General features: G+C 41.4%; 1 protein-coding gene across 4 annotated transcripts in view; it reads left to right on the top strand.

Moving 5' to 3' along the window:
* mon2 (MON2 homolog, regulator of endosome-to-Golgi trafficking) overlaps positions 1–19,961 on the top strand; it is a 90,565-nt gene that overhangs the window by 25,743 nt on the left and 44,861 nt on the right. For all 4 annotated transcript variants that reach the window (XM_061924866.1, XM_061924865.1, XM_061924864.1 and 1 more), the window contains exons 4-15: positions 3,668–3,799; positions 3,943–4,072; positions 6,786–6,883; positions 7,129–7,254; positions 8,164–8,358; positions 8,446–8,570; positions 9,762–9,901; positions 9,989–10,142; positions 13,757–13,947; positions 14,099–14,180; positions 14,257–14,438; positions 15,973–16,085. In XM_061924866.1, coding sequence (XP_061780850.1) covers positions 3,668–3,799; positions 3,943–4,072; positions 6,786–6,883; positions 7,129–7,254; positions 8,164–8,358; positions 8,446–8,570; positions 9,762–9,901; positions 9,989–10,142; positions 13,757–13,947; positions 14,099–14,180; positions 14,257–14,438; positions 15,973–16,085 — 1,668 coding nt within the window. The remainder of the gene's footprint in view (positions 1–3,667; positions 3,800–3,942; positions 4,073–6,785; positions 6,884–7,128; positions 7,255–8,163; positions 8,359–8,445; positions 8,571–9,761; positions 9,902–9,988; positions 10,143–13,756; positions 13,948–14,098; positions 14,181–14,256; positions 14,439–15,972; positions 16,086–19,961) is intronic.

Here is a 19,961-nt window from a genome sequence, read left to right as displayed (position 1 = left end):
AAGAAGCACTGGTACTACTAACTTACTCTCTGCGTATCACAATGTTTGTATTTTTTATCACTAAATACTGGTATTATGTGTATATATTGTATCTGCTGATGTATTTCCATTGTAGTTGTAAAAAAACAAAAACAAAAAGATAACATTGGCCGATACCGGTAAAATAAAGCCGATACCAATATACGTCTAATGCCAAATATTGGCGTCGGTATTCGGTCGAACCCTATTTCGTATATTCAGGTTAAAAAAATATAAGGTTCTCAATTATAATTTGTCCCAAAAGTAGTATATGTTGTCTTTCATCAAGTCTGCCATGATGAGTAGTTATTGTTAAGGAAATAGCAAATATTGTGAGTATATAGAGTGGAAAAACAAGTTACCTCTATATTGATGCTATTATTATCATATATATCCGATTTATGAGACCAAAAGACTTCCAAAGTTTACGAATAAATAGATATGATCAAAATAGTATAAATCTCACAGATATTTCCGAGCCATTTTGAGAGATAATAAGGAAGCCAGTCAAGTGATCGCATAATGTTGCGCTAAGAACCACAAATCCCTTCCCCATCAACAACAATGCTAATCATGCAGACTTTGTGAAAGCCAACAACGATTACTTTGGGACAAATTATGAGCCGGAACCTTATATTTTTGAGCCCGAACAAAAAGAGGATGAAGAATAAGTTTTAGAAGCCGAGTGATGGATGCAGCTTTATTGTGGCACTAGCAGCAATGCTATGTGCTAAACATACAAATTAACTATAATGAACTATAATTAAACAAACACTACTGTAATATTTCCACTCTCGCTGGGATGCCGACCGACAGGACGCTCACATAATTCCGTTTAGATAAGAATCAATCACAATCAGAATCAGAATACTTTAATAATCCCCGAGGGGAAATTAAGATTTTCAGATTGCTGAAAATCTTAATCAGAATACTAATCAGAATCAGAATACTTGAATAATCCCGAGGGGAAATTAAGATTTTCAGATTGCTGAAAATCTTAATTTCCCCTCAGGGATTATTCAAGTATTTCTGATTCTGATTCTGACAAACCTCATAAAGGGTTAAAAAAAACTTCCTGCAGGAAGCTTCTCGGAGGATGTCAAGGTCGACCAGTCTCTCGGTCTATGGCCACTTGTGTCTACTAGCAGGTGAGAGATGCATGAGTTATAATTTAGAATTTACTTTGAGTCGGCTCAGTGTGTCAACAATAGCAGCGTAAGATAGCATTTGCTCACTGCTATCAATGTGCCGTTAAAATAGTTTGTCTGCGTTGGCGCTTATATTAACAATATCACTCATTTGCTTAATTTTCAGGATATGACGTGTAAATGGACTATTGTTGCTGCTTTCTGGACGTTATTAGGGAGAATAATAAACGCAACAGAGGACCCTCCATCTGTTGACTCAATTGTTAGATATTTATTTATGATTTCCAATGCATAAACAAAGCCAAGCATATGTGTTCTTGCCTTACATAAAGATTGTGAATGATAAACATCACACCTCTTTCCAATGTTTGCATATTTCCAGTATGACTGATCTGATACTATGGTTGGAGTGCAGAAGCGTTACTACCGTGACGTCAATTTCCTAAAATAGATGAAAGTATTCGGGGCGGAATATTCAAAATGGCTGACTGAATTTGCGGCATTTTGTGTTTTGTTTTAAACTGTGTTTTTACATACTTTGCAGATTGTAAATACAATTGTAAGTTTCAAGTTTATTCACAATTCCATATTACAATTACAACAGTAGTGAATATCCATTTAAGGATGGTTGTAAGTGAAAGGGTCCCCCAGATAAGGTAGAAGAAGCTTTTGGCAGGGGGTCCAGAGGCCAGTATATGCATGGAATGCTGAAACATGGTGGCAAGCACAAAAACGCTATATGATAAACACAAAATAGGAGTACTAAAGCAAGCATACACATACATACATACATACATTCAACCACGTACAACCCAACAGTAGTCTACCCCACATGAGGCATTAGAGATAGGTGGTTAATAGGTAAGATTTCAGTTTCTTTTTGAAGTTGGAGAATGAATACAGCATCCTGAGGCTCTCATCAAGCCGGTTGCAAATCTTTGGTCCCCTGCATACAACACTTCGAGCGGTACAAGCCAGTAGACAATGTTTACCTGACATCAGGTCAAAGTTACGAGTGTTGTAGGCATGCTGGGGACGATAGATAGGAACCAAGCTACAGAGCCTGAGATTCAGCCTGTGGATGACTTGATAGGTTAGACAAGCATTGTGATAAATATTGAACTCTGTCAGTCTTATGAGTTGATAATTATGGAATAGATAATTGGATATGGTTTAATGCAGTGGTTCTCAAATGGGGGTACGCGTACCCCTGGGGGTACTTGAAGGTATGCCAAGGGGTCCGTGAGATTTTTTTTAAATATTCAAAAAATAGCAACAATTCAAAAATCCTTTATAAATATATTTATTGAATAATACTTCCACAAAATATGAATGTAAGTTCATAAACTGAACATCAAATCAAGTAGGCTATTCCATTCATTACAATGCAACAATGCAACATTCAGTGTTGACAGCTAGATTTTTTGTGGAAATGTTCCTTAAATATTGATGTTAAAGATTTCTTTTTTTGTGAAGAAATGTTTAGAATTAAGTTCATGAATCCAGATGGATCTCTATTACAATCCCCAAAGAGGGCACTTTAAGTTGATGATTACTTCTATGTGTAAAAATCTTTATTTATAATTGAATCACTTGTTTATTTTTCAACAAGTTTTTAGTTATTTTTATATCTTTTTTTCCAAATAGTTCAACAAATGAGCAATATTTTTGCACTGTTATACAATTTAATAAATCAGAAACTGATGACATAGTGCTGTATTTTACTTCTTTATCTCTTTTTTTCAACCAAAAATGCTTTGCTCTGATTAGGGGGTACTTGAATTTAAAAAAAATTCACAGGGGGTACATCACTGAAAAAAGGTTGAGAACCACTGGTTTAATGGATACAATGAAACACAAATAATACGCTTATAAAGTCAACTTGTTTTTCCACTCTACTGGTACTTTAATTCACAATGAGCAGCATTTGTAAAAAATGAATGTGCTTGTTCTTACATTACATGTATACTTACAGCATGTATATAAAATGTTTATACTTTTTAGAGCGCAATAGACGGAATTACTCTCATGACCTCCATTGTTAGCTGACTTTTGCATAAAAAAGAAAGACGTGTTCTTGTCTTACATAAGGATCGTGAATGATAAAATGAAATAAAAGTGCAGTTCCCCATTAATGCCACAGTCTGTACCATTCGTAGCGCTTGTCGCCACTTTGTCAACATCACTGAAGTGCAAGGTTGACAAGCCTGCCAGTGGCCTTAGGGAAGACAACCGCTGACGACCTCAGGAGGGATGGCACTGGCGGGTAATTTGTCACCCATGTCATTCTGAGGGCATCTTTGCTGCAGAAAAGGTTTGGAAGAGTGACTGCTTGAGCAGCGTTGCATGAATAGCAAAAGAAAGGAGATAGTGTCACCTTTAATTGGCATTGTTATGTGCCGTTACTGGCATTTTTGACCCTGAAGCGAGCGGCATCAGCTGGTCGTGCCTGTGTTTCACTTCCCACGATGATCCGTAAGCAAAGTGTTTTTGTGTGCCAGGCGGCGGCGGGGAACATCATCAACATGCTGTGGCAGCTAATGGAAAACAGTTTGGAGGAGCTGAAGCTCCTACAGACCGTCCTGGTGCTGCTGACCACCAACACGGTGGTCCATGATGAAGTACTTTCCAAGGTAGACAACCCCTCCTGGCTCTTCTCGCACATAAATGGCCATATGCGCTGGAATCAAACACACGGCCAAATGGGCTCCTTCTTTACACGGGGCGTGACGTTAAATCAACATTTGCCTACCACTTTCAATGTGTGCCCGTGCAGGCCATTGTGCTGTGCTTCCGCCTCCACTTCACCAAGGACAACATTACCAACAACACGGCGGCCGCCACTGTCAGACAGGTCGTCACCGTGGTCTTTGAGAGGATGGTGGCTGAGGATGAGCGTTTCAAAGGTCACAATCTTTTATTACGCTGATATAACGCGTGCATTGTATTGCTGACAAATACCGAGTTAGATTTTATCGACCTACAGTACATTTAAAGGTCCCCTATTACACAAAAGAGACTTTTTAATGATGTTCTACCTCTAATATGTCTCCCTAGAGCAGTGCTTCTAATATAGTGGGGTGGGCCCCCCTTGGGGGACGCAGTGATATGAGGGGTATGAGAGGCAACATTGTATATCTTGACACGTATAGATAGATGGGGGGGGGGGAAATCTCTCTCGAAAAATTAAAATAATGCAGTGCTTCTTAATTGGGGGGTAAGGGAGCGTGAGAGGCAATGGTGTAATAACATCTTTAGTGTTGGTAAAGAAAAATCTTTACATATGCAGATAAAGAAATTTACATTAACTTCAGGGCGTGTGTGAAAAAATTCTGTCTGAGAAATGAAAAATGTGAGCAAGTTAATAACAGCCCGTTTAATGCATCCATCCATCCATCCATCTTCTTCCGCTTATCCGAGGTCGGGTCACGGGGGCAGCAGCCTAAGCAGGGAAGCCCAGACTTCCCTCTCCCCAGCCACTTCGTCCAGCTCTTCCTGTGGGACCCCGAGGCGTTCCCAGGCCAGCCGGGAGACATAGTCTTCCCAACGTGTCCTGGGTCTTCCCCGCGGCCTCCTACCGGTCGGACGTGCCCTAAACACCTCCCTAGGGAGGCGTTCGGGTGGCATCCTGACCAGATGCCCGAACCACCTCATCTGGCTCCTCTCGATGTGGAGGAGCAGCGGCTTTACTTTGAGCTCCTCCCGGATGGCAGAGCTTCTCACCCTATCTCTAAGGGAGAGCCCCGCCACCCGGCGGAGGAAACTCATTTCGGCCGCTTATACCCGTGATCTTGTCCTTTCGGTCATAACCCAAAGCTCATGACCATAGGTGAGGATGGGAACGTAGATCGACCGGTAAATTGAGAGCTTTGCCTTCCGGCTCAGCTCCTTCTTCACCACAACGGATCGATACAGCGTCCGCATTACTGAAGACGCCGCACCGATCCGCCTGTCGATCTCATGATCCACTCTTCCCTCACTCGTGAACAAGACTCTGAGGTACTTGAACTCCTCCACTTGGGACAAGATCTCCTCCCCAACCTGGAGATGGCACTCCACCCTTTTCCGGGCGAGAACCATGGACTCGGACTTGGAGGTGCTGATTCTCATCCCAGTCGCTTCACACTCAGCTGCGAACCGATCCAGTGAGAGCTGAAGATCCTGGCCAGATGAAGCCATCAGGACCACATCATCTGCAAAAAGCAGAGACCTAATCCTGCAGCCACCAAACCAGATCCCCTCAACGCCTTGACTGCGCCTAGAAATTCTGTCCATAAAAGTTTTGAACAGAATCGGTGACAAAGGGCAGCCTTGGCGGAGTCCAACCCTCACTGGAAACGTGTCCGACTTACTACCGGCAATGCGGACCAAGCTCTGGCACTGATCATACAGGGAGCGGACTGCCACAATCAGACAGTCCGATACCCCATACTCTGAGCACTCCCCACAGGACTTCCCGAGGGACACGGTCGAATGCCTTCTCCAAGTCCACAAAACACATGTAGACTGGTTGGGCAAACTCCCATGCACCCTCAAGGACCCTGCCGAGAGTATAGAGCTGGTCCACAGTTCCACGACCAGGACGAAAACCACACTGTTCCTCCTGAATCCGAGGTTCGACTATCCGGCGTAGCCTCCTCTCCAGTACACCTGAATAGACCTTACCGGGAAGGCTGAGGAGTGTGATCCCCCGTTTACTGCAATGCTTCTAAAATAGTGGGCACAGGGGTGGCTTGAAGTTACGGGAAAAAAGGGGCATGAGAGACAATGACGTAATAGCACCCTTAGTGTTGATAAAAACATTTAGAAATGAATGAATTATTATTAATGAAAAAATTCTGTCGGTGAGAACTGTGGGCAAGTTCCAAGCTGCCCGTTTAATGCAGTGCTTCTTAAATAGTCGGGCAGGCCCCCTCGTGCCTTAAGGGGGGACGTGAGAGGCAATGGCGTAATAGCATCTTTAGTGTTAGTAAATAACTATCTTTATACATACAGATAAAAAGATACACATTTACTTCAGGGGGCGGGGGGGTGAAAAAACTTTCGTCCAAACCAAAGAAGAAAAAAAGAGGCTTCTCTGCATATCTTAAAAATAAAGGCATTGGTCCGCTACAGATGTAAAGTTGTCAAATAGGCCAACTGAGCATGATGTTAAAATGTGAGAGTAATGTTAGCAAGGAGCTCACATAGCTATGTCTCCTCCTTCCCCACTCTTTGATGTTACATTATCTGGCATCTATTTAATGTTGGACAAGTGTTGCAATGTATATATAGCACGTGGATGAAGTACACAATGGCCCTTCTTGGAGACACACTGGTGGACAAACGGTTTATTAGCATTAAAGCTACAGAAACAAAATGGTGTGTTCCAGTTAGGGCTTACTAAAAAACGTATCAAATTGTCCAAATTCCAGCATCAAGGCTAGATTCTGGACAACACAATTCTAGTACTCTATTGTGCGACCTCTGAGACATCTATAAATTGATGAACAATACGATGGTACTGTAATATGAGACCTTTAAGCATGTGTTAGTCACCGCTAAATTCCCTTGACCTACATTAGCATGAATGTTATTATGAGTCACTGGATTGTGAAAATAATTGAATACCATCCCCAGGCATTGTGGAGCAGCCTCCGCCTGTGCAGGGCAATACCAACAGGCGGTCTGTCACCACATTGAGGCCCAGTGCAAAAGACGCTTACATGCTGTTTCAGGTATGTCCACAAGAGGGCGACAGCCTTCTTTTCACAGTCCTCTCTTCTTAGCTATATTAATGCATTGCAGTATTGACAGAATCAAGTGTGTTTCTTGGCGTTGCAAACAGTTCATTGCTTTAATTGATGCAGTTAAGCAACAAATAAGAAGGGAAACATCTTCAACTTGGAAGTATTTTTTCCAGACACGGCTTGTACTGTCAAGGATGACTGCTCCATCATGGTTTGCTTGTCCTCATGCACAGGACCTGTGCCAGCTGGTAAATGCGGACGCCCCCTACTGGCTGGTGGGAATGACAGAGATGACCAGGACGTTCGGATTGGAACTGCTGGAGTCTGTCCTGAACGATTTTCCGGGCGTGTTCCTGCAGGTACATTGGAACCTCGATTATGATTATGTTCTTAAACATTGTTTGCGAATCGAAAAATTTGTATAGTGAAGCAAATTTTTCCATAAGAAACAACGTAATTATGAATAATGGGTTCGAGCCTTGACAAAAGTCCATATTCTAGTTAAGGTTTGTACACTTTGAACACAATATACAGTACTGTTCATCAAACACACATAACAAGGAGGTGATGGATCAACTGTCTATTTATTAACAAGCCAAAACAGCAACAAACTGACCAACACTGGTGCCCTCACAAATGATCAAAAATCACAAAAATAATTAACTTTAACAATCATACTGCTGCTATTTAAAACATTCTAAAAATTAAAATACACTTTTGCGGTAAATTAACGTCGGCAAAGGTCCTCTCGTGAGCTCACGGAAGGAGAGAAACGAGGGGTGGGGGTGTCGTCTGTGTGTTCTCCTGGAAGAGAGGTAGTCTTCTTCGCTGTGAAATAAGTCAGCTTTAGCATCTTTTTCCAGGAATGTCCGTTCTGATCAGAGTTAAAAACTTGCTGTGGTACAAAGCGGCGTTCTTATTCTCTTTAATACAAGCAGGCACACAATGGCTGCCAGTGGGACACAAAATGAATGAATGAAGCGTTCGTACACAGAGACATGGCCTGCTGGGGCATATGTGGCGCAATCTAAAAGTTTGAAAACCAAAAAGTTTACAAATAGAGGGGGTTGTAAGTGGAGGTTCCAGTGTATCATAAATGAATCCAACATTTATAGTTTTTGCTCTGCTACATCCACAACCAATTTTCAGTTTCATCTAAATTTTCACAGATTTAGGGCAATTTGTGCTCAAGGGTTAATGAAACGGAATCTCCCACTTAGTCCAGCAAGATACATACATTTCTGATCCAGTTCTTTCCTCCCATGCAGCACCAGGAGTTCAGTTTCCTGCTAAAGGAGCGAGTGTGTCCGCTCGTCATCAAGCTCTTCTCCCCCAACATCAAGTTCCGCCAGGGGAGCTGCAGCGCCGCCTCACCGGCCCCCGTGGAGAAGCCTTACTTCCCCATCTGCATGCGGCTGCTGCGCGTGGTCTCAGTGCTCATCAAGCACTTCTACAGTCTGCTCGTACGCTGCAGTGATCTTCTAAGCTCCTGTCGCAGAACTCCTGTTCAACGCTGCTTGTTTTATTGATTTTTTTTTTCCCCCTTCAAGGTAACCGAGTGTGAGATCTTCTTGTCTCTGCTGGTGAAGTTTCTGGACGGAGAAAAGCCTCAGTGGCTGCGAGCGGTGGCCGTAGAGTCGGTTCACAGGCTGTGTGTGCAGCCACATTTATTACGGTAAGTCTCAGGCCATTGTTGTTGTTGTTTATTACTGCTTTGTTCTCCAATTAGCAATGGAAGCAATTGCTCCAAACATATTTGGGGATAGGTTGATTGGCAACACTAAAATTGTCCCTAGGGTGTGAATGTTGTCTATCTGTGTTGGCCCTGCGATGAGGTGGCGACTTGTCCAGGGTGTACCCCACCTTCCGCCCGATTGCAGCTGAGATAGGCTCCAGCACCCCCCGCGACCCCAAAAGGGACAAGCGGTAGAAAATGGATGGATGGGTTGATTGATTGATTGAGACTTTTATTAGTAGGTTGCACAGTGAAGTACATATTCCGTACAATTGACCACTAAATGGTAACACCCGAATAAGTTTTTAAGTCGGGGTCCACTTAAATTGATTCATGATACAGATATATACTATCATATATACTATCATCATAATACAGTCATCACACAAGATAATCATCAGGGTGTATACATTGAATTATTTACATTATTTACAATTCGGGTGTGGAGAGGGGGGGTTAGGTTTGGTTGTTATCATCAGTCATCAACAATTGAGAACAGAGAAATGGGTGCAGGTCTGACTTGGTAGGATATGTACAGCAAGTAGTGGACATAGAGAGAGAGAGAGAGAGAGAGAGAGAGATCAGAAGGCATAAGAAAAGTATCTACATTTGATTGTTTACATTTGATTATTAACAATCCGGGGAGCGTGTTAGTTTAGGGTTGAAGTTGCCTGGAGGTGTACTTTTATTGCGGTTTTGATGGAGGATAAAGATGCCCTTTCTTTTATACCTTTTGGGAGCGCATTCCACATTGATGTGGCATAGAAAGAGAATGAGTTAAGACTTTTGTTAGATCGGAATCTGGGTTTAACGTGGTTAGTGGAGCTCCCCCTGGTGTTGTGGTTATGGATATTTGGAGCAATTGGATTAGCATAAACACTGGTATTTTTGTCATGTTGCGCAAGAAAGAAAGGACTTGACTGAGCAGCGTTTTTGACATACTATGTGAGGTTCCTCAAAAATTCCAAACCAAAATGGTATCTGCTGGGTTGAATGCCAAGAATTTTTGGATTTTTTCTTATATTGTTGTTATTTTTATTATTTCACCAGAAGTTTGTTAAGTATACTTTTAAAGAGCACGGTTGTCACGCAAGCTTTTGTGAAAAATGTGTGTTTGGATGCATTTTCCAGCTCGTTCTGCCAGTCTTATGACATGAAGCAGCACTCCACCAAGGTGTTCCGGGACATCGTCAATGCCCTGGGCTCCTTCATCCAGTCCCTCTTCATCACTCCCAACGTGGGCAACGTCTCAGCCGTCGGTGCACCAACTGGTACGATTCGGGGATTTCGTTCTGTAAAAACAAACTTCAAATTAGTAATATTCTCATCGGCTAATATTATTTGCTGTTTTTGTTAAGGTGGCTCGGGTTCAGGGCCCCCGGGCACGGCTCAGGGCGGCCCAGGGCCAGGAGGGGTCAGCGGGAACCTCACGACCCAGGCAGCATTTGAATATCGAGGCACTTGGATCCCCCTGATGACTGTCAGCGTCCAGGGCAGCGCCAAAGCCACCTAGTAAGTTCTGGTAATACAATTGTTTTAGGCCAAATGTAATGTGTCACTTCACACCAAGCGATCTTTCCCTTTTTTGGCGTTACGTAAGAGGTGAGCCAGGGTACGGAATGACAATCGAGTCATAGAACAACTGCAACTGGGTCCCTCCTTGCAAGCTCTTAATAACTGATACAATTTATAAATAAAAAAATACAAGGACTCAAAATATTCCAAAAGACAAAGCGACAGCATTACTTATACATCCTTGTGCGATCTTTAATTAATGTGAACGCGTGTCTCTCAGGCTCCTAATAAGAAATGTCACATTTCATACATGAAATAAGATCCAAAGCCTCAAAGTACCGTATTTTCCGCACTATAAGGCGCACCGGATTATTAGCCGCACCTTCTATGAATTACATATTTCATAATTTTGTCCACCAATAAGCCGCCCCGGACTAAAAGCCGCGCCTACGCTGCGCTAAAGTGAATGTCAAAAAAACGCTGCGCTAAAGTGAATGTCAAAAAAACAGTCAGATAGTTCAGTCAAACTTTAATAATATATTGAAAACCAGCGTTCTAACAACTCTGTCCCAAAATGTACGCAAATGTGCAATCACAAACATAGTAAAATTCAAAATGGTGTAGAGCAATAGTAACATAATGTTGCTCGAACGTTAATGTCACAACACACAAAATAAACATAGCGCTCACCTTCTGAAGTTATTCTTCATTCGTAAATCCTTCGAATTCTTCGTCTTCGGTGTCCGAATTGAAAAGTTGCGCAAGCGTGGGATCCAAAATGGCCGGTTCCGTCTCGTAGAAGTCATCGGGAGTCAGTGTCGCTGTTGTTCTGTGAATCCTGCCTTCCGGAAAGCTCGGACCACAGTTGTGACCGAAATATCTGCCCAAGCATTTACGATCCACTGGCAAATGTTGGCGTATGTCGTCCGAGGCTGTCTGCCCGTCTTAGTGAAGGTGTGTTCGCCTTCGGAGCTGTGTGAAAAAAGCCACCCGGCCTCTTCGCGTAAACTTCCCTTAACCACTCGCTCATCTTTTCTTCATCCATCCATCCCTTCGAGTTAGCTTTTATGATGACGCCGGCTGGAAAGGTCTCTTTTGGCAAGGTCTTCCTTTTGAATATCACCATGAGTGGAAGTTAGCATGGCAAGCTAGAACCACAGTGAAGGATGACTTCTCATTCCCTGTGGAGCGAATATTCACCGTACGTGCTCCCGTTCCACAGTGCGGTTCAGTTGCTGTGAAATACGGTAGTAATCCGTGTGCGGATGGAGAGATTGCGTCTTTTTATGAACCGGATCGTTTAGTAGGAGCCATTTTGTGGTCTTTACAGATGTAAACAGGAAATGAAACGTACGGTGATATCCGCGCGTTTTTTCTTCTTCTTCCGGGGGCGGGTGAAGCGCTTCCTGTTCTATGGGGGCGGGTGAAGCGCTTCCTGTTCTATGGGGGCGGGTGCTTTCCTTGGCGGTTGCTTGCGTAGAAGAAGAAGCGCTTCCTGTTCTACCGGGAAAAAAGATGGCGGCTGTTTACCGAAGTTGCGAGACCGAAACTTTATGAAAATGAATCGTAATAAAGCGCACCGGGTTATTAGGCGCACTGTCAGCTTTTGAGAAAAATTGTGGTTTTTAGGTGCGCCTTATAGTGCGGAAAATACGGTAATCCAAAAGTTCAACCCACAGCCCGCTAGCTCACCCGTGACTTTATTTTTCTGTGTAATTAAGATAAGTAATTTCATTAATGTGATCACTTCTCCAGCAAGTTCTTAAAAATCGATAGTAATAATTACAGGAATAGAATACAAAGACTAAAAATAATCCAACAGTCAACGCCACAGGTTGATTACATACCTTTGCGTAATAAAGATGAGTCATTTTATTAATGTGATCACTTCTTTTACAAGTTCTTGAAAACTGACACAATTCATTACAGGAATAAAATACATAATGCGTCCCCTTCCGGGACCCCGAGAAGGACAAGCGAAAGAAAATGGATGGATGAACTCAAAATAATCCAAAACTCAAAGCCACACCGAGCGACTACATTCTGTTGCGATCTTTGATTAATGTGATCGCGTCTCTTGCAGGTTCCCTGATAAGAACTGTCACAAATGATCATCAATCAATCAATCAATCAATGTTTATTTATATAGCCCTAAATCACAAGTGTCTCAAAGGGCTGCACAAGCCACAACAATATCCTCGGTACAGAGCCCACATAAGGGCAAGGAAATATTGTATCAGAAATATAATACTTAGACTCAAAATAACACACTAGCTCACCTGTGACAGCATACCTGTGCGTAAGAAAGATGAGTCAATTCATTAATATAAATTGTTTCACTTGCATGTTCTTAAAAATGGACACGATTCATTACAGGAATACATTTCAGAGACTCAAAATAATCCAAAGCTCAAAGCCACACCAAGCTAGCTAATTAGCAACTACCTCCTTGTGCAATCTTTGATTAATGTGATCGCGTCTCTTGCAGGTTTCCTGATAAGAACTGTCCCAAATTATACCAGAAATATAATACCAAGACTCAAAACAATCCACACGTTAAACCAAAAGCACACTAGCTCACCTGTGACAACATACCTGTGCGTAAGAAAGATGAGTCATTTCATTAATATAAATCGCTTCACTTGCAAGTTCTTAAAAATGTACACAATTCATTACAGGAACAAATTGCTGAGACTCAAAATAATCCAAAACTCAAAGCCACACCAAGCTAGCTCATCAGCAACTACTTTTTCGTGCGATCTTTGATTAATGTGATCGCGTCTCTTGCAGGTTTCCTGATAAGAACTGTCACAAATTATACCAGAAATATAATACCAAGACTCAAAATAATCCACGAGTGAAACCCGAAGCACGCTAGCTCATCTGTGACAACATACCTGTGCGTAATAAAGATGAGTCATTTCATTAATATAAATCGCTTCACTCGCAAGTTCTTAAAAATGGACACGATTCATTACAGGAATACAATGCAGATACTCAAAATAATCCAAAAGTCATATTAGTTCACCTGTGACTACATTCTTGCGCGTAATAAAGACGAGTCATTAAAATAATGATGATAAAAATTATACTAATAATGGGGCGGCGTAGTTAGGAGGGTAGAGCGGCCATGCCAGCAACTTGAGAGTTCCAGGTTCGATTCCAGCTTCTGCCATTCTAGTCACAGCCGTTGTGTCTTGGACACTTCACCCACCTTTCTCTCAGTGGCACCTACACTGGTGTATGAATGAGCAGGACTCCCTTGAAAAAAAGATTCTTAATCTCAATGGGACTTTCCTGGGTAAATAAAGGTAAAAAAAAAGAATAATGCGATTGCTCCTCTCGTTTTTCCGCAAGTAATTAATGACAGCCATCACCTTACGCAAAATAAATAATCAAAACGGCTCAAAATCATACAAAGTGAGGGAAACAGCAGCGATACAGCAGGATAGAAGTGATGGGGCAAGGGAGCGGTAGCACAAATGCTCAGTGTGAGTGCAGCCTCACGGCATCATGGTCTGAAGTCCAGCACGGTCCAGAAGTCCCAAGTATGAGTCCGCCCTTATATCCTGTGTTAAAATGTACTCGACTCACCTCGATGTCCCTGCTAGCCTGGAAATGCTGGACAAAGTGGAGCCCCCGTCCATCCCCGAGGGCTACGCCATGTCGGTGGCCTTCAGCGCCCTGCTGGACCTTGTCCGAGGCATCACCACCATGATTGAAAGGGAACTGGCCACAGAGGAGGCGGCGGCAGCTGAGTCCAGAGAGGGGCAGCCTGGCAAAGAGTGGCAGCCACCAGCTGGTGAGTCTTGATCCGTGGGCCCAGTGAGGAGATCCTCGTTAGTCTTCATTAAGGCTGGTTGGACTGTTGTGATCCTCTTGGCCTCTACACAGACTTGTTATGATGGTTATAGTAGCGGTTCTACCTAATCAAGGCCTTGTGTGTGTCCCAGGAGCTCACCTGGTGTGGGAGGAGATGGTCAGTGCCTGCTGGTGTGGTCTGCTCGCCGCCTTGTCCCTGCTGCTCGACGCCAGGTAGAGGGTTTTTTCCCTTTTTTTAAAAAATGTATTTTTGTATTCATTCTACATTTCACTCCGTGCTTTTGTCCAGCACTGATGAGACCGCTACGGAGAACATCCTGAAGGCCGAGTTGACCATGGCTTCGCTGTGCGGGCGACTGGGCCTGGTGACGCCGCGAGATGCCTTCATCACGGCCATCTGCAAGGCCTCCCTGCCGCCGCATTACGCACTGACTGTCCTCAGCAGCAACGCCGCCAACCTGTCCAGCAAAGGTAATGCTCGGCACCACCAAGGCCAAGACTCTCCTGAAAACTGAAGCTTTTCCAAGCCTCTTTTCAGTCTTTTCACACATGTAATCCTAAAGTATTGTCCCTTTCTTTGGGTTTCTGATTGGCTAAAATCACTTTAAGTTTTAGCATCCTGCGATTTGTGTTGACATGGTGGCTAAAGCGTGTTGTGGATGTCGAGGTTAATTTTTGATGTGCGTCTTTCTAGAACAGTGGTTCTTAACCTTGTTGGAGGTACCGAACCCCACCAGTTTCATATGCGCATTCACCGAACCCTTCTTTAGTGAAAAATAAAATGATGTTTTTTTTTCAAATTCAAGACAAAGTTATGTTTTTGGTAACACTTTAGTATGGGGAACATATTCTAAGTAAAAAATACCGTATTTTCCGCACTATAAGGCGCACCGGATTATAAGGCGCACCTTCAATGAATGGCCTATTTTAAAACGTTATTCAAATATAAGGCGCACCGCATTATAAGGCGCATAGAATAGACGCTACAGTAGAGGCTGGGGTTACGTTATGCATCCCGTAGTTGCAAGACCTGATGTGGCTCAATGTTGGTCCATATATAAGGCGCACCGGATTATAAGGCGCACTGTCAGCTTTTGAGAAAATTGGAGGTTTTTAGGTGCGCCTTATAGTGCGGAAAATACGGTACTTAATTTAGAGTTATTTGGACACTAGGGGAACATATTCTAAGTAATAAAGACTTAATTTAGAGTTATTTGGTTAGGGTTAGAGGGCCATGCCGAATAAGGCATTAATAAGTACTTAATAATGACTAGTTAAGAGCCAATATGTTACTAATTTGCATGTTAATAAGCAACTAATTAATGGTGAATATGTTCCCCATACTAAAGTGTTGCCATGTTTTTTTTACTGGTGCACAAAATGAACCGTGCATGAACATCACCTTGTTCAAAGAACAAAACCAACACAGTGCATAAACTCACAACAAGTTACACACCTGCAAACCAGTCAGCTGTTGCCGTATCCGTAATACGCCGATAGGGAGAAGTTTGTATTTACACGATGAGTCGGGTGTGTTTTGACCTCCACCGAACCCCTGAGGCCGACTCACCGAACCCCTAGGGTTCGATCGAACCCAGATTAAGAACCACTGTTCTAGAATATCATCCCACAAAAAGGCCTCTGGTGGTCTTGTGTGTTAATGTTGAATTCATGTTTTTTCTTATCTTGGCGATGTGCGTGCTGCTCAGCCGAGCTTAACGTGGAAACGGCATTTTCCCTCTCCGTTGATCCCATCTTATTGCGGTAATCCATAACGTGCCGCAAAGACTCCTAATTAATGAACAGCAAGGAGAACGTGCTGGAGGACATGCACATACAGCTTCTCTCATTTAGACATACACACTATTTGCATATTTGCTTGTACAGATAAAGTGGGCTAATTGGGTCACGCTGGATGTTAATCAAGAGAGCTTCCTCTGCAAACTTTTAAGCGTTTGGACTTGAGACTAAATCCTACTTGTATGTGTTTTGTGGGGTTCTACAGCATACTCTATCCAGGGCCAGAGTGTGCAGATCATCAGCCCCTCCAGCGAGTCGCATCAGCAGGTGGTGGCCGTCGGGCAGCCACTCGGTGCACAACCCCAAGGAACAGTTGTGGTAAGGACATGAAAATAATTTGTTAGAACACAGTGGACAATACTATGCTACTACACAGTTGTTTCATTACAGCTCGTCCGAAAAGGAGTAGGAAGAAGCAGCGCTTATTTAATTCTACTTCTTTTCATATCATAGCAATTTTATCCCATTTCCTTGTTCTCTGTTTGTAACAGAACAGTGAATAAATACACAGTAAATAAATAAATATACCATAATTAAGTAAACAAATATTCAATAGATAAATAATAATTATCTAATTTACTTATGTATTTCTTTAAAGCTCACAATGTTCATCATAATTATTCTCCTTTGTACTTTGTGAACACTTGTAGTTTGAACAGTCTCTTAAACGGAATCATATTGGGGCCTTCTTTGATTCCTTGTTTAATCCATTCCATAATTTAAATCCACATACTGATATGCTAAATGTCTTAAGTGTTTTATGCGCATACAAATGTTTTAAATCAGATTTTCCTCTAAGGTTATATTTCTCCTCTTTTGTTGAGAAGAATTGTTGTACATTCTTGACTAGCAGGTTATAGTTTGCTTTGTACACTATTTTAGCTGTTTGCAAATGCACCAAGTCGTTAAATTTCAATATTTTTGATTCAATAAATAAAGGGTTTGTATGTTTTCTATATCCGACATTATGTATTATTCTAACTCAGTGGTTCTTAACCTTGTTGGACGTACCAAACCCCACCAGTTTCATATGCACATTCACCAAACCCTTCTTTAGTGAAAAAATCCTTTTTTTTATTTTATTTTTTCAAATTCAAGACAAAGTTATATGTTGTTTTTTTTGCTAGTGCACAACATGAACCGTGCATGAACATCACCTTGTTCAAAGAACAAAACCAACACAGTGCATGAACTCACAACAAATTACACACTTGCAAATCACATGGAAAATTAGAGGGAACATTGTTTGTGGGTACCCATACTACTTCGACTTCCTTTTTATTGTCATTCAAATTTTAATTTTACAGTACAGATACGCCGATAGGGAGGAGTTTTTATTTACATGATAAGTCTGGTGTGTCTTGACCGCTGCGGCGGAGGCTCTGCCGAATCCCTAGGGTTCGATCGAACCCAGGTTAAGAACCACTGTTCTAACTGATCTTTGTTGTAATACAGACTGTCAATATACTTGTGGCAATGGGGGCGTGGCTAGGTTTGTACTCAACATGACATCATATAATTTGCATAATTGGCCATGATGCAATTGTCTTTTTTTTATTTTTATTATTTTGCTCTTTTTTTTTTTATTGTTACTGTACCGTTTTTTGCCGTGGCGCAGCGCCATAATCAATTACATGTAGGGGAAACCCTGCAGAGTATCCGCAGGGTCCAATAATTAGAATTCAAGTCTTTAAAATACCCTAAACTACCTTGTAATCTCATAAAATGTATTTAATGTATGTGTTAAATATAGTCTTAAAAATGTGGTACGGTACATGCAGTGTTGGTAATAACTGCGCCAGAGTATAACAGCGATACTAACTATTTTTTTCAGTAACGAGTGATCGAATAAATTACTGTTCCCATCGTTGCAACGTCGTTGCCGTTACTGAGGATGTGAAGTGGCTTGTTACTACAGTTTGGTTGAATGAAGCGCAAGGTGTGAGGTTTCAGCCACACATCAGCTGCATTAGTGATGTGAGATACCACTCATTTTCTGTTCGATCCGATACCAAGTAAAATTCAGCGATACCGATCCGATTCCTTTATTTTTTGCAAATATACGTGTCTGCTAAAATTTTAAAAGTTGTCTATTTTCAAATGTATCAGTCTAAAAAACAACTGTAAAAAATATTAGAAAAATGAGCAACAATCGGAATGTAATGAGAAAAAGATGATATTTTACACAAAGTTTTGTCTTTAAATATATATTTGGTTTTAGCAGTTTTTTTGAAAATGGAAAAATATCACAATGGCCCCCCCATACTTGACTTTTTAGTAAGCGGCCCTTTGTGGAAATAGTTTAGACACACCTGATCTAAAATATTAGAAGCTCTTCAAATAAAAATTAAATATACTTAAAGTATAAACAAAGTTTAGTTACTTAAATAAAAAATAAAATAATACTAACTTAGGAGTAATTTGGAAAAATACAACTGCCATAATAAACACTGTTAAATGTGTAACTGAACAAAAATATTTCGTACAGGTAACATATTTGACACACTAGTAATGTATTTAAACAATCACATTATTATTATTTTATTCTATTCTTACGGGGAATAAAACATCCATCCATCCATCCATCCATTTTCTACCGCTTATTCCCTTTGGAGTCGCGGGGGGCGCTGGAGCCTATCTCAGCTACAATCGGGCGGAAGGCGGGGTACACCCTGGACAAGTCGCCACCTCATCACAGGGCCAACACAGATAGACAGACAACATTCACAGTCACATTCACACACTAGGGCCAATTTAGTGTTGCCAATCAACCTGTAAAAACAATAAAACAATTGATGTTAAATGAGAAAAAGCTGAAATGTTCTAACTAATTATTAATAATATACTTAGTCACTCATATCGCTGAAACAGTATCTTATTTTAGCATTTTTACCACTGTAACACTGTTAACACTGCCCTGTCGGTTGTGCGTGAAGGCGGATGTACTGTAGGATCATGTCGGTCGTAAACTGAGGGGTTTCTGAACACCAGTTGTCCACCCTGCTTCGATTGTTTCGTTTTTTGAAAATGCTGTTCACTACAAAATGAAACTATAAGGTGCCTGTGTGCTGTGCACATGCTACATAGCTAGCAGCGGATATTATAAAAGCCTACTAGAAGGCTGAATTATTAAGATGTGAAAGTGCAAATTCAATTATTTGTGGCTACAGAGCAAACCATTTAACGCATAGTTGACCGGTGAATGGAAAAGTATATGAAGCACAGCGCACCTTCTGCAAGAAAACTTAGACACTTGGAACATGGGGCAGGAAAGCATTACACATCCTTAAATTGAAATAACGGTGAATACATTTGGATACTTTTCAAGTAATTCTGGGCTTCCCATTTTCCTTAATGTCTTTGTACTCCTTGGATGTGAAATGAGTCTTCAATTTGACTCATTATGGTCTTAAAAAAGTCTTAAATTTGACTCATTGAAACCGACAGAGACCCAGTACTATCGATAAATGAGACAAGACGTGATTGACTAAATAGCAGGGAGTGAGTCACAAGATAACTGCCTTGTCTACATCCAAGCTTAGTGGGTCAAGATGAACTCCAACACACACATGGTGACATTGTGAAGCAGAAACTGTTTTCCGATATGATAAGCAGTCCAAACACTAGTGCAGTGTTAAATAACACTTGACATTCATACTTTGGCCTTGTCTATTGTAAGGTATTCTCACTTGTGTTGCCAGCTGTTTGGACAATATTGACTGTGTTGATTCATTTTCAGTGGAAAGTAAATCTGTTCTGCTACACAAGATGTACACTGACTACTCTAAATTATATCCAAGTTTACTGTTTATTCGGGTTGTCCCGATACCAATATTTTGGTATCGGTACCAAAATGTATTTTAATACTTTTCAAAATAAAGGGCACCACAAAAAATGTAATTATTGGCTTTATTTTAACAGAAAGGAACAATTTTGACATTAAATAAGATAGTGTACATACTTGACAACTTCTCTTTTAGTAATAAGTTAGCAAACCGGTTACTAAGTCTCCTAATTTGGCTGCGGACATATGCAGTAGCATATTGTCATTTCCCATTCTATTATTTTGTCAACATTATTAAGAACAAGCGGTAAAAAATGAATGCATAATCTACTTGTTCATTTACTGTTAATATCTGCTTACTTTTTGTTTCAACATGTTCTATCTAAACTTCTGTTAAAATGTAATAATCA

The sequence above is a fragment of the Nerophis lumbriciformis genome, linkage group LG29 (assembly GCF_033978685.3).
Source record: "Nerophis lumbriciformis linkage group LG29, RoL_Nlum_v2.1, whole genome shotgun sequence".
Classification (NCBI taxonomy): Eukaryota; Metazoa; Chordata; class Actinopteri; order Syngnathiformes; family Syngnathidae; genus Nerophis; species Nerophis lumbriciformis.
This window is presented reverse-complemented; position numbering and strand designations above follow the sequence as displayed.